General features: G+C 37.8%; 1 protein-coding gene and 1 long non-coding RNA gene across 4 annotated transcripts in view; one reads left to right on the forward strand and one right to left on the reverse strand.

The window, feature by feature from the left end:
- The window catches only part of LOC120418550 (protein FAM13A), a 74,663-nt gene that overhangs the window by 42,458 nt on the left and 5,069 nt on the right, over positions 1-27,136 (forward strand). For 2 of the 3 annotated variants that reach the window (XM_039580983.2, XM_052709320.1), the window contains exon 3: positions 20,224-21,873. In XM_039580983.2, coding sequence (XP_039436917.1) covers positions 20,230-21,873 — 1,644 coding nt within the window. In that variant the 5' untranslated portion in view covers positions 20,224-20,229. Of the gene's footprint in view, positions 1-8,464; positions 8,983-20,223; positions 21,874-27,136 lie in introns of those variants that run through there. The other variant, XM_039580982.2, reaches the window with a different exon arrangement.
- On the reverse strand, positions 802-1,374 carry LOC120418555 (uncharacterized). The gene is made up of 2 exons (XR_005605596.1): positions 1,284-1,374; positions 802-1,087 (listed from the first exon to the last, which is right to left on the reverse strand). It is a non-coding gene; the product is annotated as an uncharacterized LOC120418555 (long non-coding RNA).

Below are 27,136 nucleotides of genomic sequence, written 5' to 3' on the forward strand. Positions count from 1 at the left end.
CATGTGGATTACCACAACATAGACTAAATATATATAGATACGCCACTCCCCTGGTGGAGCTGGCGACACTACCGCCACGCCAACATTGCACCTGGTGGCAATTCACAGGTACTAATTTTGGGTGATGCCCTTTAGGAATATCGTCCTAATCAGTTTCAGTTCAATTGGTTCAGTTGCATCGCAGCAACAGTGGTTTTTCAAACATTTTTTAACTGTCAAAACTTCGAGGAAATACGAGACGATTTGCAAATCGTTATTTTTCGAATCTTCCAAGAACCGGACGTATCCGCTCACCGAGGATCCCATATCAGGAATTTGCTTATAACCAGGTCCTGAATCTGCTGCCGCAATCTAGAGAAAAAAAAAGCTGTGCCGCAACCATTTCAGCGACGACGGTGCTAGTGAGATCGTCGATCAATTTGTTTGGAGAAAACGGTGGATGTCGTGTTGGGATATAAATGGGACCGATTCCAACTGTGTTGGTCAACGTTTGGTGTGGAGACGTGTCAGCAGGTTAGTAGAATTAAATTCTACAAAAAAATGGCATATGAAAAAGTTTTATTTTACAGGCCCCCCTCAAATAGCGCAAATCGCTGGGCCAACAACAAAGAATTTTGACTATTTGGGTAGCTGCGGAACAAGTCAGCGATGGAACCTGCACAATCTGTCCTCCAGTTTGGACCGCCTTCAAACATCGTAAAAATTCACCTGCAGCCTTTGCCAGCAATTCTTTCGTCTACGTCACGCCTCCGGTGGCGCGCGGGCGGTTTGACGGAGCCCATTTCCTCAAGAACCACGTCGTGAAATAAAACAAAATAAAATGTTTTTATTGCATCATTTTCTATGTAATCAGTTGATAATAAACTATTGGATTTAAAAATCTAGTGTCATGTACTCCGTCCGAGGACCAAGTCTGTTCACGCGGCTCCAAGTCACTTCTGGGGTTGGATGGTCAGAAACACCCCTCTGAGACGATGGTGAAAGCTTCATACCACTTCATTTGATATGCACTTGCAGCCAGCACTGATCCTGCTTTATTATTGAATCAGCCCAGCTTTTTGACAAATATTTTATGGCCTCTTCTCATCTGGAAGAAAGTAAAATTTAGCTTCTAAAACGATGAGCCTCCTGATGCAGTTTTTTAAACCACCTTGCATCAGCAAACATTTCCAGAGTTTTTTTTGAAAAGGACCAATAAACTATTGTCTTTCATATGTTTATAGGACCTAATAAAAAAAACTCTAGATTTCCTCTTAGCGCGGATTGTTGTTAAATTTACTTACCGGAACCACATTAGAAGAGGCACAATTTTGCTGCGCTTTCGCCATTGTCCACGATCGGCTTGATGTGGGTCACCTCCTGTTGGATCCTTAGGTGCTGCTGGCCTGGCCTGGCGACGGAGGCCGCGCTCCACTCATTTGATTTGGGAAAAATCCGAGCAAATTACGACTGAAAAGTACGCGTTGAACCATGATGGATGACGTTTTGTCAAAAACAAACAAAGTTTGCAATGGGCACTTGCAAAGGTTGCTTAGATTTTTCCAAACATTTTAGTACCTGTAACTTAACTGTGGTGGCGCTCGGAGCGCTAAAGGGGTGTCGCCAACTGGATGTATGGAAAAATCCCGAAGTGAGACATCTAGGTAATTAATAATCTATGCCACAAGCAACCGACTTACCTTTGTAATCAGGCATTCCTCATTCCTCAACGCAGCCAGAGAGTGACCACTTTATTTGTAAACAGTTCAATCACGTTATCGCTCATTCGCCCTACAAATGTAGTGCATGTGCAGCTCAGCCATAATGTCACGGTCGCAATCGGTATTTTGTCTGGTTAGGGCTGGTGTTAAAACAGGCTAAATCTATTCGCGTCCAAAGTTCACTTCTGAAGGCTGGTGATTGATTCGAAAACGCTTGTCATCCTAACATTTTGCTCCGCAAAATTACACGCTAAAGTTCAAGTGAAATCACTTTTGCACAGCGTGTGGGAGTTTCACCCGTGCTGAGGACTTATTTACAGCTCTCGATTTGATGTCGATCTAAAAACCTACAATTTTGCTCCGTCAATCATCGTGAGGGGGTAAAAGTGCAATCCATGGTATTTTCGCGCCACTTTTCCTCTTCCGTTGAATGGAATGTTTTGTGCTGGAAACGCTTAAGCTAGGGGTGGTGTTTCGTTTCCGTCAGTGGTTGTCAACCTAATACATGGGTAATTCTCTACCAACTCACACGAAATCGGGAAAAGTTGCCCCGACCCCTCTTCGATTTGCGTGAAACTTTGTCCTATGGGGTAACTTTTGTCCCTGATCACGAATCCGAGGTCCGTTCTTTGATATCTCGTGACGGAGGGGCGGTACGACCCCTTCCATTTTTGAACTTGCGAAAAAAGAGGTGTTTTTCAATAATTTGCAGCCTGAAACGGTGATGAGATAGAAATTTGGTGTCAAAGGGACTTTTATGTAAAATTAGACGCCCGAATTGATGGCGTACTTCCGAAAAACGTATTTTTCATCGAAAAAAACACTAAAAAAGTTTTAAAAATTCTCCCATTTTCCGTTACTCGACTGTAAAAAATTTTGGAACATGTCATTTTATGGGAAATTTAATATACTTTTCGAATCTACATTGATCCAGAAGGGTCATTTTTTCATTTAGAACAAAATTTTTCATTTTAAAATTTCGTGTTTTTTCTAACTTTGCAGGGTTATTTTTTAGAGTGTAACAATGTTCTACAAAATTGTAGAGCAGACAATTACAAAAAAATTGATATGTAGACATAAGGAGTTTGCTTATAAACATCACGAGTTATCGCGATTTTACGAAAAAAAAGTTTTGAAAAAGTAACTTTTTGCGTTTTTCTTTGTTTCGTCGTCCGTGTCTGTCGCGGGTGACCATGAACGGCCATGATCGATGACGACCAACTTTTTCAAAACTTTTTTTCGTAAAATCGCGATAACTCGTGATGTTTATAAGCAAACCCCTTATGTCTATATATCAAAATATTTATAATTGTCTGCTCTACAACTTTGTAGAATATTGTTACACTCTTAAAAATAACCCTGCAAAGTTAGAAAATACATGAAATTTTAAAATGAAATATTTTGTTCTAAATGAAAAAATGACCCTTCTGGGTCAATGTAGATTCGAAAAGTACATTAAATTTCCCATAAAATGACATGTTCCAAAAATTTTTACAGTCGAGTAACGGAAAATGGGAGAATTTTTAAAACTTTTTTAGTGTTTTTTTCGATGAAAAATACGTTTTTTCGGAATTCTGAGTACGCCATCAAATCGGGCGTCTAATTTTACATAAAAGTCCCTTTGACACCAAATTTCTATCTCATCACCGTTTCAGGCTGCAAATTATTGAAAAACACCTCTATTTTCGCATGTTCAAAAATGGAAGGGGTCGTACCGCCCCTCCGACACGAGATATCAAAAAACGGACCTCGGATTCGTGATCAGGGACAAAAGTTACCCCATAGGACAAAGTTTCACGAAAATCGAAGAGGGGTCGGGGCAACTGCTGTGTGAGTTGGCCCACATTTTATTTTTTATTTTGGCAGTTCTTTCAATCTTTAAATTGATATATTTTATGAATTTAAAATATTTACAATAAAATATTTGAGCTACAAAAATTGGCCAGCACCGCGTTTGTCACAGCTTAGAAGCTTTTTATAAATCGTCACCACCCTAAGACTGCGGCTGTTCGTGCTGAGTAGCAAAATCAGTTTATAAATTGCCACAGCTAAGAAACCGCACTGCATTTCCCCCGTTTTCAACTCCCTGGGGGCGGGCATCCTGGGTGGGTGTTTCAGGAGCTCACACAAGTGGATAATGAACCGTCATTGACGTTGAAAATAAGTACTCCCTCCCCCTTTTTTTGAAGTGGTGAAAGCTGGTGGAAACCAGGAAAAGCATAATGTTTCGTTTATTTATAAACGCGCGAAGACCTTGGGCGAAGCCTTGAGAAAGGTTTAAGCCAATACTTTGATTTGCATTGGTTGGTTTTGAGGATTTCGTTGCACAATTGATCCAATCGTCATTTATTAGATATTTCCAATATTTTGGAATTTAATTCGCATCTACGTAGGTGTTACTAGCCCCCTCGTGATGTCTGGAGTGACGACTGCGCAAAAAAAAAAATGAGATTGGGGTGCTACTATCTTTGGAAACCTCGACAAAGTCATTCACACAATTACCACCCAGTTGCTAATCCAAGTCTAACATCTCCCTCAAATATTAGAACGGCACGTCGTCCAAAAGTCCGAAAAGATCCACCACACACGAGCCGTTCATTAGAACTGCTTTGGAGAGCTATTTTATATCAACACCCTGACTTCAAGCTCCTACCTGGATGTACGAGAAACCCGGTTTGAGCTGTACCCAGCTGGTTAGCACCTGTTCACCGGTGCTATCTTTACCCCCCGCAGTTGTTTTGCAGCAGGACACTTGCTACGCAATTTCCGTCAAAGAAATATGACCACTTTCAATTTGTTTACTGTAAAATATCACTCGTTTGCATTGTTCCAGAACGTGCCTTTTCTGGGTGAACCAATCTGAGTTTATCTTATCGACTTTTTGCTTGTTGTACACAAATTGTATAACATCTAGAACAGATGTTGTTTTTTGATAAAGAACCAAGTTTAATTATAAGCTTTTCCGGGTTTGGATTAGTATTATTTTGAATTTTGAAAATACGAACAAATTTGTATTGATCAGTTTAGTCCTTTACCACATGAGTTCGCAATGAGTACACACAACAACCCATCCCAAGATTAGAGAACAGTCAGTTTGCGCCAGTTTTTCAGCTGACGTCTCCTATCTCCCTCAAAGGGGGGGAGAAGAAAATGAGTGCAAATGTGCAAAACGTCGCACTTGGACGGGAATGCTTGGCATGTGTGTATGTACCCTGAGCCAGCCGGTGTCTGGTGGAATGAGTCAGTTTGGGTCAGATCAAGTCAAGCTGTCGCCGGTGATGCCGACGACGACGCCGCCGGAACGACTATCACGTATCATTAACTCTCAGCAAAACCCTCTCCCTCAGTGTGCGACTGTGTGTAATAATGGGCCTATTCTAAGTGGGCACAGTCTGTTTACATTTCACCTGTGTGTGCCACCACGATTGTACTGCGAGTGCTGATAAAGGGATCACTGCACACGCCATTTAGCATTTTACTTGTGGATAATTAAAACGTTTCAGCAGGGCGAGTTGTTAGACGTTGCGCTTTTTGAAAGAATTTTATAATTGGGGGCGTTTCCTAAGTGAAATAATTACAGTTTTAGAGCAGTTCTCAAGAATTTCGGCACTCGATTATTTCTATTTTTTGTTATTTGGCATCAAATTCTGGCCAAAGGAGCCAGAATCGATTCGTGTAGAAACAATTTTTCTGAAAATTTTCCTTTTTCTGTAATTTTAAAAGAATAAAAAACAACTATTTTGTAGCTATGGCCCGGAAAAGGCAATCAATATTTTGGGGCCATCCATAATCCACGTGGACCTTTTTCTATCATTCTTATCATAGAAAGTATTGACCCGATATTCAACGTCAAACAAATAAACTGTGGTAAAATTTTCTGAACAATCCGATAAAAAATATCAAATTTTAAAAAAGTTCTGATCATCCTGGAAAAAAATATATGTATAGATTTTTTTTATTCAAGACAGTTATTTAAAAATTGCTAATGTTAAAATAAGCTATGAATATATTTTTAAAAAATGCTTAAATGCGGTTTAGCTATTTGATGTAAATTTAAAAACTGTTTCATAATTCACCTCTAGGTGGTTGGAGCCTTCCTAATATTTATATAGTGAAATCATCATACATACTTATAGAAACCCAGAATATGACCAAAAAAGAATATTTTGATATTTTGGCTCAATTCTGAGGGCAGATTCAGGTTCAGTGATCAAAATTACATGGAAGAACATATCGTTAGCCATTTTTTTTTGAAATTCGTTTGGGTGGTTCCATACATTTTTTTCTTGAAAATTGTACATTTTCAAATGAAGAAGTCTTGAGTTTAAAAAAAAAATACCGCTGAGATTTTTTAAGCGTTTGAAATGCTAGATTTTCCTTTTCGAATGCAACGTGGTGCATAACTTTTAACCCTCAAGTCCAAAATTGATTTTTCAAAGACGAAAATGTTTTTTGGAGCTGTAAAAGTGTTCACAACATCACTTTTCTCTAAAACTCAACCCTGAATTGCTACGTTAAAAAAGCTGATGTTTGAGGGTTTGCTCTAGAGAGTGAATTCCTGTGACAAATTTCTCGGGAAATCAGCAATTTTTGAGCCTCTCGAATCCCGGGAAATATGGTCGAAACTTCCGGGAATTTAAAATCCGGGAGATAAAATGTAGGTGTCTTCGACAAAGTTGCTTGGATTGGCATGCCCACAAACTTTCGAATAGAGAAAGAAATACCAAAAAATATTTCTATAAAGTTTTAAAACAACCATATCGTGAAACACTCTAATTTTCAACAAAGCCAGCTAAAACTTGTTTCTTCTTTTACAACCACTAGATCATTTTTTACATTGTTGAGCCCTTGTAGACAAATGTAGAGCATGTCAAAATGAAAATTTTTATTCTTGAAAAACGAATTTTGGTCAATTCTATCAAAAGTTATGGTAAAAAAACGATTAAAAAATGCTCATTTTCAAATTGAGATTAAATGAGTTAGACAAATAATACCTCTAAGATATTTTCAGCAAATGTACTCTAGAATGTGTACTTTCAGATGCTTTCAAGAGCGAGCTCAAACTCCACCACCTTTTCAAAATATTGACATTTCAAAATGGCGTCTTTTTCGTCGTATTTTGGCTATAACTTTCGTTTAAAAGGTCCGATTTTCGCTCTCTTGGAAGAAAAATGTGCTCTACAAATGTCTAGAAGACACCAACTCGCTACGACATAAGCCTGAGTTGATAAATTCAAAAAACTATTTTTTTCATAAACACCTGAACCTTATTATATTTATAAAAACGACTCTAGAAACTTCCCGTTTGAAGATAAAGCTTTGTGCTCTTCAGCAAAGTTGCTCAGAATGTTGTTCCCTACAACTTTTCTGAAGACACCGAAGCGCTATCTCGTCATCCCGCCAAAATAAAAATTCTGAAACACCCTAAAATTTGGAACACCCTAGTGTTCATCATAACAAAAGATTCCCCTATTGACCCTGATCATTTGTCCCCAAGACACCAAAGCTCTAAATCCTAACGTGTGGCCACTCTCAATTTTGTCACGCTAGATTTCGGTTTCGGACCACTGTGGAATGGCAAAAACTAGCTTATTTAAAACTATGATTTGTGCACAATCTTTATGAAAACTTAATGAAAACGAAATCTTTATGAAAACTGATTCCAGTAAAAAAAATAAGGATGGAAAATTAGTATTGGGTCAAATTATCGTCTAACCAACATGCCCAACACGAAAAACATCTTCTTACCTTTAGAGGTTTTAACATCTAAATTCCCAAGCTCGAGAAAAATGAGGAATTTCCATACAAATTTCCCCTTTTTCTCGAGCTTGGGTGTTTATGTGTTAATTATTATTTTATTAGAGCCTGCAGAGGAGATTGCAGATGGACAGTAAATCTTTGACATTTGTTGTATGACTAATATGTTGCTAAAGTTTTGGTTATTTTCATCCAGCACAAACATAGCAAGATTTTTTTCTAAATTGTGATTTATCTGACATAAAAGTAAATCATCAAATTAAAGTGTATCAGGTTGTCATTGAAAATCAAATTTTCAATGTTAAAGGAACTTCGAAATTAAGCTGTTTTGTAAAAAAAAAAAAACAGAGAAGGATTTAAAGAGGAAATAAAGTTAAGTTATCGTTGAAGCTGTTCTATTTTTAAACCCTGATGCAATCAAACAATGCACTGTTCAACAAGCATTATTACTCAATCAATTACTCAGAAAGCAAAATTGCCTTCAAATCCGGAACACAAATCCTCTTGACCCATGGTCTACTTGAGCCAAAGAGGGATAATCATCGCGCGAATCCCCCTAGACAGTGGCTGATAAGAATCATCTTTTTTATTCACCCTCACTATCACTCCGATAGTGATAAGCCTCATTCTGTGCTCATTGATAAGGCATGAAGTCTCACACCAGCATGCTTGCAGAATTTCTACCTATTCTTCACATTACTAAACATACAAAAAGCTTCTTAAAATCAAAGTTTGAATATTTTAGTGTTAAACTTCTTTCTAGATAAAAATAAAAACAAGAGCTGAAACTGAAAGAAAAGAAAAGATTTATTAGTGAAACCTTTTCTGCCAACAACCCCAAGTCAGTCGTTGATAAGACCTTACCTCAACACAGTTTCTTACCATTTTTGTTGACGAGCTTGTGTGATATTCTTCACACTCATGTCAGCATGTGTGTGCGTGTTGATAATGTTGCAGCTCTTATAAAAACGAATCAGATCGCGGCCGCATCTCTCACAACGCTCACGAAAAGCGTCCAGTGAAGTCGTGCAAAATTAATTTCAGCGCCTTATTTTTTTTTCGGAGAGCAAATTGATACTATCGCAAGTAGTCGCGCGAGAAAACAGAAAGTAGTATTTCGTCGTCCTCTGCATGTGTACGTGAGAAGTGGACGACCGGCGAGAAGGGATTGCTTTTGATTGCTCCCGCTCATTCCTTCGAGAGAACTCGCGTGATAAAGACGGTTTTTTGTTGGAGCGTGGCGCGAAAATAAAAATAAACATTCCGCGAATTTCGCAAAAAAGCAAAAGTGCCGACGGTTTTTTTTGCTTGACACGTGAAGTGGACAGTTTTAATTGAACTTGGACATTTTTGTGTGTGAAGCTAGGAAGAGAGGCGGGACTATTTACATTGTGCCAAGTGATTTGAACTCTGTACTCTGCGGGAAGTGGAGGAAAGAGTCATGTTGTGTGTCCAACCGGGTGAACCGGCTGGTTTGATCCAGCGGTTCGTCTACGCCTGTCAACTGCGACAGTGGGAGAGCAAAGTAAGTGATCATTTAGGGAGGGGTGAATGATAGATTGTTTCAAGTTCAATTGAAATAAAACGAGGGAACCTAATGGACTTTGTTTGCAAATATGAAAGTCACGTTGCGTCAAATGAGGGGAGATCAAATTGATCGACGGAAACACGCGAAGATTTTATTTTCGTTTTAATAGCAAAAAATATTAGTTTGAATAAAATATCAGGATTCTGAGACACATTATTTGAAAAATGAAGACATATGAAGCACCATGTGTCTCCATTGTTCTACAAAAAGACTCAATTTTCATGTTTTTACATAACGGTCTAAGTGTATTATAAGCTCATAACTATCAGATTTTCTTTCAAAGAAATGGCATCGTATTTAGAACGTTGAATTTAATTAGAGAACTTTTGATTTATTCCCTAAGTTTATATGGAAAATCAGATTTCCAAATAGTTTGCGATAGTCATATTAGTTTTTTCAACCTTGTATCATTCTAAAATAAGTTCTACGAATATCTTTACTGAGCTCATTTTGTGTCTCTTATGCCTTTTTATGCAATTATTATATATTGTTTTTTATTTGATTTTTTGGGGTCTTTTCTTAAACCACTAATTATAATCGTTTTCATAGCCATAGTTTTAGTAGCCATTTTTTTAATTTTACCTGTTTCCATTCTGATAAAAAAAAAACTGTTTATCTGTTTATTCGTTTTCAGATCTTCAGATATATTTTTAAAATTAGTCAAAACAATCCAAGTTAAATAAAGGATCAAGCTGTTACAGTTTGTACAATTAAAAAGCTGGATACCTAAATGTAAACTCCACAAATTATATTCATTATTCAAATTTAGCTTTTCCATGTGAATTATAATATTAATCAAAATATTGAAACTATAAGATTTCTTCATTTTCTGAAATGAAAGCAATATCACATAAATCTTCACAGGATTTTTTTTGAACTTGATCATTTCAAAACGGCTGGTGGACTATAATTTGATCTTTCCTGATTTCAAATTCATGTTCTTGAAGAATTTGTTGGTAGTATAACATAAAATCTTTTTTCATTCTGATGCATGGAAAATATTGAAAATCAAATTATAGAACAAATAATTTTCTTAAACATTGAAAGCCCCCCATTAGCTTTCTTTTATATTTTTTTATTATAAGCCTCGATAAGATTTGAGCTCATACACATATATCAATGCTGATTCCCTCAATACTTTCAAATCAACACAAACATAGTGGAAATATACATCAACTCTATATGAAAGCAAAAACAAAGTTTGAAAATGGCCTAATATTCGGTTCCTTCAAAACATATTAACACCTAAACTACCAAGCTCGAGAAAAAGGGGGAATTTGTATGGAAACTCCCCCTTTTTCTCGAGCTTGGGAGTTTAGGTGTTAAGGTGCGTATTTTGTTTCTTTGACATTAGGCTGGTTCTAGTCAAGTTAAGGTGGTTAAACAAATCTGAAATCCTTGTCGTTTGAGCAAAATTTAATTCATTTGGACGCAAATGATATGTTATTTTTTTTTTCAGCACGAGTCGTGCATTTATCTAACGAGGCTCTGCCGAGGCTGATGCGAATATTTTTTAAAGTTTTTATCCCTCGACTCTGGTTAAGGTCGATGGCTAAAACCTCTTTTTACGCGATGCGTTACGTTTTTCGAATTTGTCGATATCTCTGAAACGACGCAACATTTTTGCAGTCTTTTAAAAGCAAATTGAAGGTTTTGTTCAGATCTACAAAACGCTTTTTGAAGCTTGCAAAAATGTTATATATTTTAAGAGAAATAAATGAAGCAAAAAAAGTAACGCCACCGCGTAAAAAGAGGTTTCTCTGTAATTGAAAGGGCTTAAAAAAATAAGATCTGACAAAAAAAAAAACACTCTTTTAGGTAATAAGATAAGCGAATATAAGAATTTATGATTTACTGTAAAAAATGAAGTATACAATACACAGAAAAAAATGATGGTAATATTCGCCTGGAAATGGTGACAGATTTTGTGTAAAAAAAGTGTAATATTACATCAGAAACTGGTGAATGTTCATCAGTTTCTGATGAATATTCATCAAGTTAAATATGTTTTAGGTAAAATTACTCAAAAAAGATGTAATATTCAACCAAATTTTCAATATTCCAAAATTCAACTTTTTTTTTTGCTGCACAGAAAAAAAAAGTTTAATTTTGGATTGTTGAAAATTTGGTAGGTTGAATATTACCTCTTTTTTTGAGTAATGTTACATAAAAAATGTGTAAAAATGTGAACCTGATGAATATTCATCAAAAACTGATGAAAATTCATCATTTTCTGAGGTTAAAATCATTATTTTTTTTTGACCCAGAATCTGTCACCATTTCCTGATGAATATTACCATCATTTTTTTTTCTGTGTGTGTAGTTCATTTCAGATTACAAAAATCTAATTTTCATTTTGTTCAACACTATTAGAAGATTTATTGACCACATAGAATTGAAGATACTTTGTGTCAATTCAGTTTAAGTTTAAGATTCTGCTTTTACTTTTAAATTGCAAAAAAAACCCTCAATTTGTTAGTAAAGTCCACAGAAAAAAAAATGATGGTAATATTCATCAGGAAATGGTGACAGATTTTGTGGCAAAATAAATGATAAATTTTACCCCAGAAAATGATGAATTTTCATCAGTTTTTGATGAATATTCATCAGGTTCACATTTTTACACATGTTTTATGTAATATTACACAAATAAAGAGGTAATATTCAACCTACCAAATTTTCAACATTCCAAAATTCAACTTTTTTTTTCTGTGTCCACCCTCGATTATCCTAATACCTCGGAACAAATTCTCAATCGAAACAATTTTTTTATGTCTTATTTTTGATTGTCGAGATTAAGTATGACCCCTTAATAACTCTGAAGTGATTGAGAATTTTTAAATCCACGATAGCGGCCAAAATGGCGGTGATGAAATACTGAGTAAAAAGCAGTTAGTGATTTTTTAAGCAATCAACCATTCAAATTTGACTAAAATGGAGTCGCATAGTTCGAATTTGAATTAAAAGGTAAAAACATAAAAAAAAATCATACGAAAAATATATTATCGAACTTTGGATAATCGAGTCTGGACTGTATCGAATAAAATCAGAGGCTCTGGCATTAAAAATTAGCGTTTTCCAATATTGATTGAATTAAAAATTAAGTTATTTTTTCGAATCTTTATGACTTCAAAGTTTTTCAAATGTATGTCATTCAGACATTAACATTTAATCTACTCCAGCCAACTTATCTACCGTCAATCAAGTACACGCGCTACAATTAAACTGTCGAAATGGGAACCAATTTGATCGAGGCTGGTCCACCTCGTTATTTTACCAAAATAGCTGTACCTCTCATATTCAATACTGCCTGGACAGTCCTTGCTCCAACAACAACACCTTCCCATGTCTTATTGTAGCAAGTAGTAGAAGCTATGAATAAATAATCACTATCGCTGGAAAAATGTATAAAACGATTACACGAGTTCTTCAACGCTACATCACGTGCTAGCAATCCCATCGCCGCTCCACCCCGAAAAGACTGTCAATCACACTTGGTTAGTTCTATCAAAATAGCACCACCCTAGAATAAAGTGTTGCACGGAGAAAATTTTAGTTTGTTTTTATTTTATTTTGATTTTCGAATTCAAGATTAAAAAAAAAGCTATTTTGATGAAAGCGATGAAATTTTAATTTTAATAATTCAATCATTTTTCCGTGTCTCTACGATGATCACGCCCATCAACCAAATGTTTACACGCAGAAAAAGCGCTGCCCCCAAAATAGCTTACAAAAGGTCCAGCGGTGTGAAGCGATAGCCTCCCCATTCTAGAGGTCAGGTTGATTAGAGCTTGTGGTAGCACCGGCAACACCAGTTTGTTCCTGCTCGAGCAGTTTGACGGTGGCAACTCTCCGAAATTTTGTGGTGATTATGACGTAATATCGCATGTTTCAATGAATTTTGTGATTGTGTTTTAGGCGCGATAAGAATTGGTAAATCTGCTCAAGTTTGCATAATAATTTAAATCACACAAAAAACGAATTTCCCACGCAGTTGCTACGTCACCACTCAAGAAGAACTACCTAGTTGGTGATTAGATTGTCGAACCAATCAAACCTGGTGCAAAACAATGACTTTCTGCGCGAAACCACGCCGGCCGGCCAAATACTTGTGCTTTTGTTTGGCAGGTCAACAATTCGAAGTGGTGTGCCATACTACCTACTGACATGGATTTCGAGAAGTGGGCTGTTTATTGATGGATGGACGTGATTTTTGCAAACTTGGCATGTAGTAAAACGTGATTGATGCGAGGGCATTTCTTTGCAGTAGATAGCATTGTGTTCAGGACTTGTTTAAATCGTGATTAGCAGTTTGAAAGATGTGCGCCATTCAAGTGTTTATCGGAGGAGACGCGTGGCTTTGTTTCGGGAAATTTGGAGCAATTAAATTTGGTATGGTGTAAAATAATTTGTTGATAATATTTGAAGATTTCTCAGAGAGTGATTCTCAACCAACCTCAACAAAATGGAGCCACTTGGTGTTCAATAAAGTGCAACCCTTAGAGCAGCTAGATTTAGCAAATTGGCACGTATTTATTACCCCCCTAGAAACAAGCAAATGTACAAACAAACAACCTGAAGCGCATCGGCAAATACTGTCGCCGCTTGCTTGTTTATCCAGAAATGCACTTTCCAACGACTCGAGTGTAAACAGCTCTCTTTCTCTAGCGAGAGAGCGTTCCTCCTGAGGGCAGGGCTAATGTACAAATCCTTGACAGTGGAAACTGCCACTACTTAAGGCTAATACATTGCTTTTAAGGGGTATTTTGTTACCAGCTCCAGATTATTTCCCACACCTTGACCGCCTTCAAAATCAGTAGGTGACAAATCGATCAAGCTCAAACTGGACTCAAACTTTCCCACCTAATTTTGTCTCACGAAAGCAGCTCAATCAACCTGACACGATCCAGCAATCATACGGCAGCGTTAGTGGGCCACAAAGTCAACAAAATGGCAATTATCAGCAAACCCGTATAAGTCGATTTGAGATGCAATCGGACGTGTAGTAAAACAAGCGCCCGCGTGTGACGAAACTTCTAGTACAGACGTAGTACAGATAAGTGCAAGTGCTAGGACGGTAATTTAGTTGCAAATTGGGCTGGCAATAAGTCGTCGTCGTCATCGACGTCGTTAGATTAGCAAATAATGAAACACAATCGAGAGAGATGGAAATTGGACGGCGATAATCGGGGCCTCGTGGCAAACAATGTGTTTTGAGGGAGGCGTTTTCGACAAGGTGGATTTTGCTGAAACATTAATGTCAATCAAACCACGACCAAAGTCACTTGCATTGGATTTCAGAAAAGCTTCTTATCAAGAAGTCCTAAAGAGGCCCGGGGTTAGCTTAATTTTACTTTATTTCATCAAATTTTATGTAAAATTACATACAGAAATATTGTAGCCCGAAAACCTACTTGACCTTCAATGTAACGCACATATTGGGTATTATACTTATTTTTTTGTATTTTTTTTGTGCAGAAAAAATGCGCATTCGGTGTGTAATGTATTTTCTCACAAAGGTGATGTTGATGATTTTGCTTGCAATTTTACCATCAGAATTATTGCTGTAGTTACTTGAAAAATGTTATGTAATTTTAAAGGTAGGATATCTTAACGTTCCGAAATAATAGAAATAAAATAAACAGAAATTCTTAAATAAAAGAAGAACGATATTTGAAAGGTATTGTTGTAAATTGGGAACACGCGTTTTGGAATAGTTTTTAAGTAAAGTTGTATTACTGCGACATATACGAAAGAAGCAATCAAAAAGGGTTCCCTTACGCTACTAATAAATAAACAAACAAAACAACACTGTCAGGAAATGTGAGGGAGACAAACAAAAATCAATTGTAATCATGATAAAATGTATGTTTCATCATGGTAAATGTATATACCTGTTCTAAATTTAAGATCAAAGCAAATATTTTTTATTGATTGTTTCAAACTTTGCATACACTAATGGTACATCCAAAGAAGCAATTTTACAAATTCCATTTGAAAAATTTCATACGGATATTCGAATCACGAAAAAAATATTATTATTTTTTTGTTGTCTTGTTTTTGATTGTCGAGCTTAGTATGAGCCTTACATTACGCTAAAGCAATTTAAAAAATTTAAATCCATGATGGCGGCCAATATGGCGTTAACAAAATATTAAAAAAAATGCATTTTATTATTCAATATGCAATCAACTATTCAAATTTGACTAAAAAGGGGTCGCAGAATTTGAATTTGATGTTTAAAACAAGATAAAAAAAATGCGAAAACAAATTTTTGTTCGTTATTCAATTATCCGAAGTCTCAAACAAACCTTCGGAAAATCGAAACTTTGGATAATCGAGGCTTCGGATAATCGAGTCTGGACTGTTTAGTTGTGGAGAATCCAAGAAAAAATGATTCCATTCTAAAAAAAACGCTTTTTAAAAAAATGTGCAAAAATGTAATTTTTTAATTCTTGTGTATATTGTAGGGCATCGTGGCGCGGTGGTTAGCGGCTTCGGCTGCCGATCCCTAAGTTGCTATGGGGCGCGGGTTCGATTCCCGCCTTATCCTCTTGGCCTTCTATCGGATGGGGAAGTAAAATGTCGGTCCATTTGCGTAAAAGAGGTTTTGGGTGACTCACCACACATAACCTTCGGACGCCTAGAAATGAGCAGAAACTAGCAACAGAGCCCACAAAAGACCCGGGGGTCGTTAAAGTGGATTGCTTTGCTTTTGTATATTGTTATATCCTTAGAGCTATGACATAATTTTGGCAAATTTATCATTTTCTAGATATGAAATTTTTGAGACAGTGTTTTTTATGCAATTTTTTACTAATCATTTCGAACTTTATAGAAAAAAATATTATCAAAGTTTTTCAAGCTTGACTTTCTGCAACATTATGAAAAATACTTTTCGATCGTTAGTTCAATTTTGAATCAAAAATTAAAATGTTAATTTTTTTTGAAAATTTAAGATCCAGCTTATTATTCGAAAATGCAAAAAATAAGCCCTTTCGAAAAGTTCTTTTTGATTATAAAACATTGTATTAATTGTTATTGACGAAAGCATAGAATTTCCCATTTTTTTTTATTTTTATACCATTGAGAATTGTACTATTAATAACCGGCTCCGTGGCTTAATGGTTACGGCTTCTGCCTCACAAGCAGAAGGTTCAGGGATCAAATCCCGGTCGGTACCTTTGAAATTTGTGGAATCAGGAATTGGAACTTTGAATATGAACAAAAACGAAACAGAATCAGGTGGGATTCGAACTCACACCTTTGGAATGATGGTCTGGGACTCTAACCAGTCGGCCATCTGAAGGTTATTAAACATGTTGTATTCTTCTCATATTAAATACGCTCTGATCCCTGATTTGCCTGAAGGGATTGGGAGTCTTAAGATAAATCAAGGATCCGTCTGGTGCTTGCTTCTATGTTAAGGCGGGGCCGGACAATGCCCAACGACCTCGGAATTGGGCCGCTAGGATCTCTGCCATTCTGAATTGTGTCGTTGGAAGCAGCGCGAGGGCAATCACCACCTAATACCCGGGACTGAGATAAGTTGTATCAGCATTCGGCATATACAAAGTCTGATACAAATTATACTTTCCCATAATTTCGCTACCGGCTAGCGGGTATTGGATTGGACCACACACACACACACACACATTGAGAATTGAGCAATTCTCTACGAAATCGGTCTTTTTTCTTCAATTTTAATTTTTGTATTTTTTAATCCGACTGAAACTTTTTTGGTGCCTTCGGTATGCCCAAAGAAGCCATTTTGCATCATTAGTTTGTCCATATAATTTTCCATACAAATTTGGCAGATGTCCATACAAAAATGATGTATGAAAATTCAAAAATCTGTATCTTTTGAAGGAATTTTTTGATCGATTTGGTGTCTTCGGCAAAGTTGTAGGTAAAGATATGGACTACACTGGAAAAAAATAATACACGGTAAAAAAAATGGTGATTTTTTTATTTAACTTTTTATCACTAAAACTTGATTTACAAAAAAACACTATTTTTAATTTTTTTTATTTTTTGATATGTTTTAGAGGACATAAAATGCCAACTTTTCAGAAATTTCCAGGTTGTGCAAAAAATCATTGACCGAGTTATGAATTTTTTAATCAATACTGATTTTTTTCAAAAAATCGAAATTTTGGTCGTAAAAATTTTTCAACTTATTTTTTCGATGTAAAATCAAATTTGTAATCAAAAAGTACTTTAGTGAAATTTTGATAAAGTGCACCGTTTTCAAGTTAAATCCATATTTAAGTGACTTTTTTGAAAATAGTCGCAGTTTTTCATTTTTTAAAATTAGTGCACATGTTTGCCCAGTTTTGAAAAAAATATTTTTGAAAAGCTGAGAAAATTCTCTATATTTTGCTCTTTCGGACTTTGTTGATACGACCTTTAGTTGCTGAGATATTGCAATGCAAAGGTTTAAAAACAGGAAAATTGATGTTTTCTAAGTCTCACCCAAACAACCCACCATTTTCTATCGTCAATATCTCAGCAACTAATAGTCCGATTTTCAAAGTAAATATATGAAATCGCTCAGTTGTTTTCTACAGTAGAAAAAAATGTTATACATGTTTTTGACTTCATTTTCAATGAAAATCAAATTTGCAATCAAAAAGTACATTAGAGCAATTTTGATAAAGTTCATAATTTTGAAAATAGAGCAATTTTTTAGGTAACTTTTTTGAAAAAAAAATCACGGTTATTAGTTTTCTAGAATAAAATCTAAAAAATAATAATCTAGAAAAGCAGAGAAAATTCTCTAAATTTTTTCTTTTATTAACTTTGTTGATACGGCCTTTTATTGAAATTTTTTTATTCTCAGTTTTGCGCAATTAGCCATTGTTTTTTTATCACCGATATATCGGGAATGAAGAGTACAATTCTCAATGTTATAAAAATAAACAAAATGGGAAATTCTATGCTTTCGTCAATACATAGAATTTACATCATAATCCCTAAAACGTATCAAAAATTTAAAATAGTGTTTTTTTTTTTTTTTGATTTATTATAGAGATTTTACACCATTGTGCATTCGTCTCTTCAAGGTGGATAGTAGAAGAGGAAAGTTTACAAAGTTTTTGATCACTTGTCTGGCTATATTTCAATAATTGATACCATGCCTTTTTTCTAACGATTTCTGTCTTAGTTTCAAATATTTACGGGCAAATTTGGATCTTAAATTATCAAGTTCTTTACTTTTTTCTTCGTCCTCTTCCTTCGAGGATTTAACCGTTAACTCATAACACTTATTGTAATAATATTTTGCTTGTATGGCATCTTCATCTTCTTCATCTGTTGTTTCTTCTTTAGCCATCTCTCTTCGTTTTGTTCTTAAGTCGTAATCCGCGTCCAAATATGCTTGCAAGCGCTTCCGGGATTTGCGAGTGTGCTTAGAAAGCACGGTCTCGAATCCATCGTTAGATTCTTCGGCAATTTCACTTGTTTCCATTGCATTTTGGTCTGGTTTACTGTTGTTGCTTTTTCTGCTGCTGCTGCTGCTTGGCTCAGGTTCAGTCGGTGGTGTACTGCTTTTTTGGTTCACCTTTTTACTCGAATCCCCACATTTTTTGTTCTTTGCTTTGAGTTTGCAAAGCGATTTTTTGCCTATAATCGTCACTGCTGCAGCAGCGTTGTTTACAGTGATTGATTTCGGCGTTGGCTGTTTCAGCAACATCCGCAGGGTCCGAACTCCATTTGGGATCCCTGGGAAGAAGTTAATCCAGCGGTCGTTGGTGATGGTTAAAATTTCGCCGTATTTACTCATTACTTTGACTACGTCATCATTGCTTATGCCTAGAGGTAGGTCAAGCACACGAACTTCCGTAGCATTGTTGTCCAGGTAAATCGGGATTTTGCAACCCTGATATACCAGAGGTTTGTCGATGATGGACGAGGCCATTGCTGAATCGGCGAACTGCAGCACGGCTATTCTTCTTCTATTGCATAATTGCAATGCTCGCAAGTTTTCTTGGTTTATTTGAAGGTCAGCGAGAAGTTTTTTTACAAGCTTTGGGCTTGGTTGGTTTTGGAGTTGACAAAAATCCAGAACCACACTGTTTTTGTCTACGGTGCACATTTTGAAGAAGCGGCGACGCGCACACAAACTGCGGACTGGTGTTGAGAATGCGACTTGTATTGTCGGCGGTTACTTTGCAACTGAAAATAGTGTTTTTTTTGGAAATCAATTTTCAGTAACAAAAAGTGATTTTGAAAGTCAGCAAAAAAACATTTACAGCCTATCATTTTTTTCCTGTGCAGTTTTTCATACTGCATAGGGGAAATATACCCATTATAACCAGTCTAAGCCGTTCGACCAATTCTCAACACTTTTGCCGTTTTGCGCTATTAAATCAACATTTTCAGATGTATTAACAATGGAGAGTTGCTTGCTCACTTTTGTTTGAGCTATTTATTACTTTGGAACAGTCAAAAACACTTAATGAAAGCTGCAATTCATGATCAAGGTGTTGATAGGCCGATAATAGAAATAGGCTGAGAAATGGTATATTTCCCCTACATACTAAACACTTTACGCGGTAGGGTGTTCCCTCGGTCGTTCGCTGTGAGTTGTGGATTGCCTGCTTCTCTAATGAAGGTTCGACTGAGGGGGCATGCTTATTAATTTTTCGTCGCTCCATACCCTCAGTGACGTGATGGGAGCAAGGGCGTCTATGCGAAGTGTCCCTACATCCGCTACAAATTTCCGGCGCTTGGGGAGGGAAGAGGGAACCATGTTGATCTATGCGCCGGTATTTGTAGCATTAAAATTCGTGCAAAAAAACTTATGCACGTGGGTGTACAGATTACGGAGTAAAAGATGATCGAATTGTTCACCTAGCGCTCACATGTGTTTCGGGACCAAGTTGCCTGCGGGTATGGGGATCATACATACATACATACATACATTTCCCCTACATACTAAACACTTTGTCAAAGACACCAAATCGACCAAAAATTCTTTCAATATGCCAAATTTCTTTGAAAAATTAAATGGACAAACTGATGATGCAAAAGTCCCACAGGTATATACATTTGATCTCTGAAATATAAATAATAAAAATAAAATATGAATACAGAAAAAAATAATCAAATTACATATTTTTAAAAATTTTGCAATGCCGCAATATTAATTCCAAATTTTTCTCCTTCTCCTTCCAGTGCGGCATGCGTCGCCCTTCACTGGGACAGAATGAAGACGACCTTAGTCGTCTCACAACAGTAATTTCCCCGACGACGGCCAGCTTATCTTCGGCGCAAACGGAACACGATGAAGGATGTGACAACGGCAACAACGGTAACTGCGGTAACGGCGGCGGCGACTGTGGCGGCAAGCAAAACCTGCAGCAGCAGCACCAACAGCATGGCGGCAGCAGTGACAGCAATGGAGCAATATCGTCGGTTTCGCAGTATTTGCCCAACCTAATTAATTCATCCGAGTGGCAAAATTGTCGGAAACGCAAGGAACGCCAGGACAGCACTTCGTCCATCAGCCAGGACCGGAAGCTGATCCGGTCAAACAGTGAGGAGCACCTGCCGAACTGTGGCGAGGTCATTCGGCGCGTGTCCTCGCACGAGGACTTTAAGAAACCCGCGCCGCTGATCGAAATTAGCGTCAACAAGGAGAACATAATCGAGGAAGCTGCCGAGGAGCAGCACCTGCAGCTGGAGGAGGAACAGCAGCAGCAAATTTTCGAGAAGAATCTGAAGAACAGTTCGGAGAATCTGAAAAAGTTCTTCATCGGCAGTGAGAGCCTTTGCGCGGCTAGCCGAGAAGTCGATGGCGGTCAAACGACCACGGCCAAATCCGAACCTCAACATCATCATCTGACCCAGAGCAACCATCTGAGCCATCACAACCATTACAATCGGCACCGACTGTCGCCATGCCGTGACGTGTTGCGCTCCCGCAAGGACTCCGACTCGGAGCTTGACGGCGAGCACGAGCGACGTCGGCACTGCGAGCGATTCTCCAAGACGCGACCTCCACCGGGTCGCAAGTCGGTGTCACCGCGGAACCGCACCAAACACTCGAAGCATTCTTCGTCGTCGGGCAAGGACAAGAGTGGTGGCGGCGGCGGCGGGAATGATCACTTTTACTCCAAGCACGATTCCCACCACTCGATCAAGCACGAGCGTCGCGGGTATGACAAGCGAGACAAGACGTCCGAGCGGGACAAGACCCCGGAACCGGACGCAGGACTTCTCGCAGATTTTAATGACAACAACCTGCTGGAGAAGGGCAACGAATCGCCGCGCGAGAAGCAACTGCCCTGGGACCAGTCGTTCCAGGATGACAGCGGTCCGGTCGTTTGCCAGCGCTTTGCCGACCACAACTTCGAGCACGCCACCAAGATGGGCGGGTTCGGCGAGGTTCGCAGTCTACCGCCGAATGCCACCATGAAGCACCACATCAGCTACCGGAGCACGGATCTGCATCCGGAGGCCGCCCAGAAACCAATCGTCCCTGAAGCGAACAACATGTTCGACGAGCGCATCAAAGCCATCAACCGGAAGCTGAGCACGCTCAAGAAGAAGCTCAACTCGTACGAGGATCGGTTCGAGCGGGATAACGGCTTCCGGCCGGCGCACGGGGACAAAACCAGCGACAGCTCGATCCGGCCCGTCGTCGTGGAGATCCACAAGCTGCGCAAGGAAAAGAACCAGATCAAGGCGGACCTGGCGGTGTTTAACGCCAAGGCTGCGAAGCTGGCCGCAGCGGCACCGGCGGCCAGTCCGGCCGGGACGCCCGGCGACGATGAGACGGGCAAGCTGTACCAGATGAAGGATACCATCGCCGATATCGAGAAGGTGAGTCTTATTTTGTAAAGAGAGGGTTTCAGCGTGGTTATAGGGGTGTCGTTGCTGTTATTTAAAGCATCTGGCGGGAAATGGTATGTGTGCGGTGAACCGCATGATTGACGTGGTAAACAAATAATGACATAAAATCAGTTGTCTAGGGACTTGTTGTTCTCCAAGTTTCTTGGAATATTTTACGTAGTTTATCCTGAAGAGTTTCATTGAATTTCATGCAAAATTTACATGCATGGAACGTATTTAATGCACCGTGCGTCTCCATGAATATTGATTGTTATGATGGAAATGCCCGATGTTTTAAATTACCAAAAATGCTTAAAATTCAAACAAATTCTTCGATATTCAATTTTTTTTTGAATACGTCCTATAAACACAAATAGGGAAGAAAAAACTCTAGATATGTTGATATTAATTGGCAGTTGCACACTTTTAATCATGCTTTCCAGAATCCTTTATTCATTGAAACCATAATAATTCATTCGTTGTGTAGCAATAAATATCATAAGGTTTCACTAATTTTAACTTGCAAGGATTCTCTATTTTCGCATTAACAAATATTACATCATCTTCACTCAGTCGAGCCTTTTCCGGCCTCTCACTTATGGGGCTTGCTGTCCAAAGACAAACCCACATGCTGCTAAATAAAGAAACAAACAAACAACATCTAATTATATGGCGCTCGCCAATCCCCTGTCTACTCCTCCTTCTCCTTAAGCAAATCGCTAATATGGATCCAACAAATTACAACCACGATGACTTCTTCAAATATTGCGGAGAAAGCAAACCACATTCCGTCGTCGCAGTCGTGTATGACGAATCATCGATTTGTCCTTTGCGCTGAAATTGAAACCACTGACCGAATTGAACACAAAGCTCAGCGACGAATGTCAGGGCCACTTTTCACACCGCACTAAAATGCAAACTAAAACACAAGCTAACACAAACTTTTGCCGGTGAACAACTGACCGGTAGAGGGTGACGAGCGGGAATTCCCGGGAAAAAAATCCCGGGAAATCGACCATTTTTGGACCTCTCGATTCCCGGGAAATTCGGTCGAGACTCTCGGAAAATTTCAAACTTATAAATACTGAAGCAAAATTATATAAACTAATCCGAAAATTATTGGAAAAAAAACTAAATTATTTGGATTATTGGATGTTCAATGTTCGATGTTCAAGTTTGAATAAACATTCAGAAACTGTAAATTTTAACTTTTTAATATTCCTATCAAATTCCAATAACTATAATTGAGAGAAGCCAAAAAAAAATGTGGACCTCAAAATTTACCTTAAAGCATACTTAGTAGTTACACCCCAGAAATGAAATCTAAAGTTTTTTTTAATTATTATTTAAGTGGGAAAAGCTTTTTAAAGAAGCAATCCTCAGATTTTTTTATTTTGAGTACGTGAATTAATTTTGCTGTTATCAAGGTAATTTCTTTTTTTGATGTCAATAAGTCATTTTATGTTTCACGTCAACCTCAATATTAAATTATATTTTGGAAAATAAAACTCTTGCAGTGGCAATCTTTGTAAAGTTAAGGTTCGCCAATTGTGAACATTCCGGTTTTCCTGATAACTTTAAATATTTCTTCAATGAATGTTTACAGTTGACCTTAAGAAAGAAAAAAAAACAAGTTTTAATTGTTGTTTTAAGTCGTTATTTATCATATTGCAAAAATCTCGATACTGGGAAATTATTTATTAGGCATGTTTTTGCTTCACAAAAATCTAACAAGAAGTTCATGCAACAAGTTTGTGCAACTTTTGAAAAATCACTTAGTGTGAATAAAGATTCGTAAATATTTTAAACAAAATAATAAGGATACTTAAATTAACGTTTAATAGAATAAGTATGAATTAATTGTAACTGAAATCATTGAAACGAAACAAATTTATTACTTTTCTTTTTTAAATTTTGCCACTATTGGCATAGTAAAAAAAACTCCCGGGTCCCGGGAATTCCCGGGAAATGGCCAAGTTCAACTCTCGATTCCCGGGAAATTGAAAATCTCGAGAATCGTCACCCTCTACTGACCGGCATTGTCGAGGAATGACTTGGTCATTAGCTTCTTTGGAGAACTTGGGGAAGTTATGTCCAATTATCTATTTTATTTTTTTAATTTTAGCTTTTATAAAATGTATTTAATTTAAAAAAGTAATATCTTTCAAAAAACTAAGTTTCTGAAAAAAAACTATCCCAACAATTGCCACCTTACCGTACAGCTATATTTTTTCCGCTAATAAATTAAGGAACGTACGTCACAAACTGCTAGAACCGGCTTCTAGCAAGGAGGGGTGGAAAGGTCAATAAAAAAAACTAACTTAATCCACCTATGTGGTTGGCGCCTTCCTCACTTTATCTCGAGACAGGGACAATGTTTTGGACTCATTGGAATGGTCTTTTGATTACCTAACCAACGATGAGTCGGATGATGGATCCGGACACAGTTTACATGCATTTAAGTGAGATCCGGCTTCAAAAAAGTACATAAATATCACTTAAATTGTCATAACTTGAGACAAGGTTGCCAGATCTTCAATGTTTTGGACTCATTGGAAAGGTCTTTTGATAACCTAACTAACGATGGGTCGGATGATGGATCCGGACTTAGTTTACATACATTTAAGTGAGATCCGCCTTTAAAAAAGTACATCAATATCACTTAAGTGGTCTTATCTTGAGACAGGGTTGCCAGATCTTCAATGTTTTGGACTCATTGGAAAGGTCTTTTGATAACCTAACTAACGATGGGTCGGATGATGGATCCGGACATAGTTTACATACATTTAAGTGAGATCCGGCTTCAAAAAAGTACATAAATATCACTTAAGTGGTCATATCTCGAGACAGGGTTGCCAGATCTTCAATGTTTTGGACTCATTGGAATGGTCTTTTGATTACCTAACCAACGATGAGTCGGATGATGGATCCGGACACAGTTTACATGCATTTAAGTGAGATCCGGCTTCAAAAAAGTACATAAATATCACTTAAATTGTCATAACTTGAGACAAGGTTGCCAGATCTTCAATGTTTTGGACTCATTGGAAAGGTCTTTTGATTACCTAACCAACGATGGGTCGGATGATGGATCCGGACATAGTTTACATACATTTAAGTGAGATCCGGCTTCAAAAAAGTACATAAATATCACTTAAGTGGTCATATCTCGAGACAGGGTTGCCAGATCTTCAATGTTTTGGACTCATTGTAATGGTCTTTTGATTACCCAACCAACGATGAGTCGGATGATGGATCCGGACACAGTTTACATGCATTTAAGTGAGATCCGGCTTCAAAAAAGTACATAAATATCACTTAAATTGTCATAACTTGAGACAAGGTTGCCAGATCTTCAATGTTTTGGACTCATTGGAAAGGTCTTTTGATAACCTAACTAACGATGGGTCGGATGATGGATCCGGACTTAGTTTACATACATTTAAGTGAGATCCGCCTTTAAAAAAGTACATCAATATCACTTAAGTGGTCTTATCTTGAGACAGGGTTGCCAGATCTTCAATGTTTTGGACTCATTGGAAAGGTCTTTTGATAACCTAACTAACGATGGGTCGGATGATGGATCCGGACATAGTTTACATACATTTAAGTGAGATCCGGCTTCAAAAAAGTACATAAATATCACTTAAGTGGTCATATCTCGAGACAGGGTTGCCAGATCTTCAATGTTTTGGACTCATTGTAATGGTCTTTTGATTACCCAACCAACGATGAGTCGGATGATGGATCCGGACACAGTTTACATGCATTTAAGTGAGATCCGGCTTCAAAAAAGTACATAAATATCACTTAAATTGTTATAACTTGAGACAAGGTTGCCAGATCTTCAATGTTTTGGACTCATTGGAAAGGTCTTTTGATAACCTAACTAACGATGGGTCGGATGATGGATCCGGACATAGTTTACATACATTTAAGTGAGATCCGGCTTCAAAAAAGTACATAAATATCACTTAAGTGGTCTTATCTCGAGACAGGGTTGCCAGATCTTCAATGTTTTGGACTCATTGGAAAGGTCTTTTGATAACCTAACTAACGATGGGTCGGATGATGGATCCGGACATAGTTTACATACATTTAAGTGAGATCCGGCTTCAAAAAAGTACATAAATATCACTTAAGTGGTCATATCTCGAGACAGGGTTGCCAGATCTTCAATGTTTTGGACTCATTGGAATGGTCTTTTGATTACCTAACCAACGATGAGTCGGATGATGGATCCGGACACAGTTTACATGCATTTAAGTGAGATCCGGCTTCAAAAAAGTACATAAATATCACTTAAATTGTTATAACTTGAGACAAGGTTGCCAGATCTTCAATGTTTTGGACTCATTGGAAAGGTCTTTTGATAACCTAACTAACGATGGGTCGGATGATGGATCCGGACATAGTTTACATACATTTAAGTGAGATCCGGCTTCAAAAAAGTACATAAATATCACTTAAGTGGTCATATCTCGAGACAGGGTTGCCAGATCTTCAATGTTTTGGACTCATTGGAAAGGTCTTTTGATTACCTAACCAACGATGGGTCGGATGATGGATCCGGACATCGTTTTCATATAGATAAGTGAGATCCGGCATCAAAATTCCAGCACTTGATTTGCAACTCTGACACTTTTTTATACGTAACTTTTGAACTACTTATCGGATCTTCAAACAATTCAATAGTGCAGTATGGGGCACCAAAACAAATCGAATGCAACTTGTTTGACTCAAATCGGATCAGCCAGTGCCGAGAAAACTTGGCAAGAATTTTGAGCACCAAGGGGAATACGCACACACATACACACACACACACAGACATTTGTCCAGTTTTCGATTCTGAGTCGATAGGTATACATGAAAATAGGTCTACGAGCTGTTTTTCAAAAGTTCATTTTTCGAGCAGGATTATAGCCTTACCTCAGTGAGGAAGGCAAAACCCCCAAACCAAAAGAAATCGTTTATAGCTCGACGAATGATTTTGCCATTTCTAGGCGACAAGTGGCCACTTGGACTACGTCATTGCTCGGGCGCGGGGAGTGGCTTGGGCCCGGTAGACCCGTATAAGGTGTGCTCCGATGAGTTCGCTTTCTGACCTTGAAGGTCGTCGGCGAGCGGCGGCAGCGTCGGGGAAATGGAGAAGCGTTCTAGCTTAAATTTTATATGCGAGAAGAGGGTGGTTGGGGTTGGCGATTGAACATCGATGGAACATGTGTTTTTGCTCCTCTCTATGACATGATTGCTT

The sequence above is a fragment of the Culex pipiens genome, chromosome 3, assembly GCF_016801865.2.
Source record: "Culex pipiens pallens isolate TS chromosome 3, TS_CPP_V2, whole genome shotgun sequence".
NCBI lineage: Eukaryota > Metazoa > Arthropoda > Insecta > Diptera > Culicidae > Culex > Culex pipiens.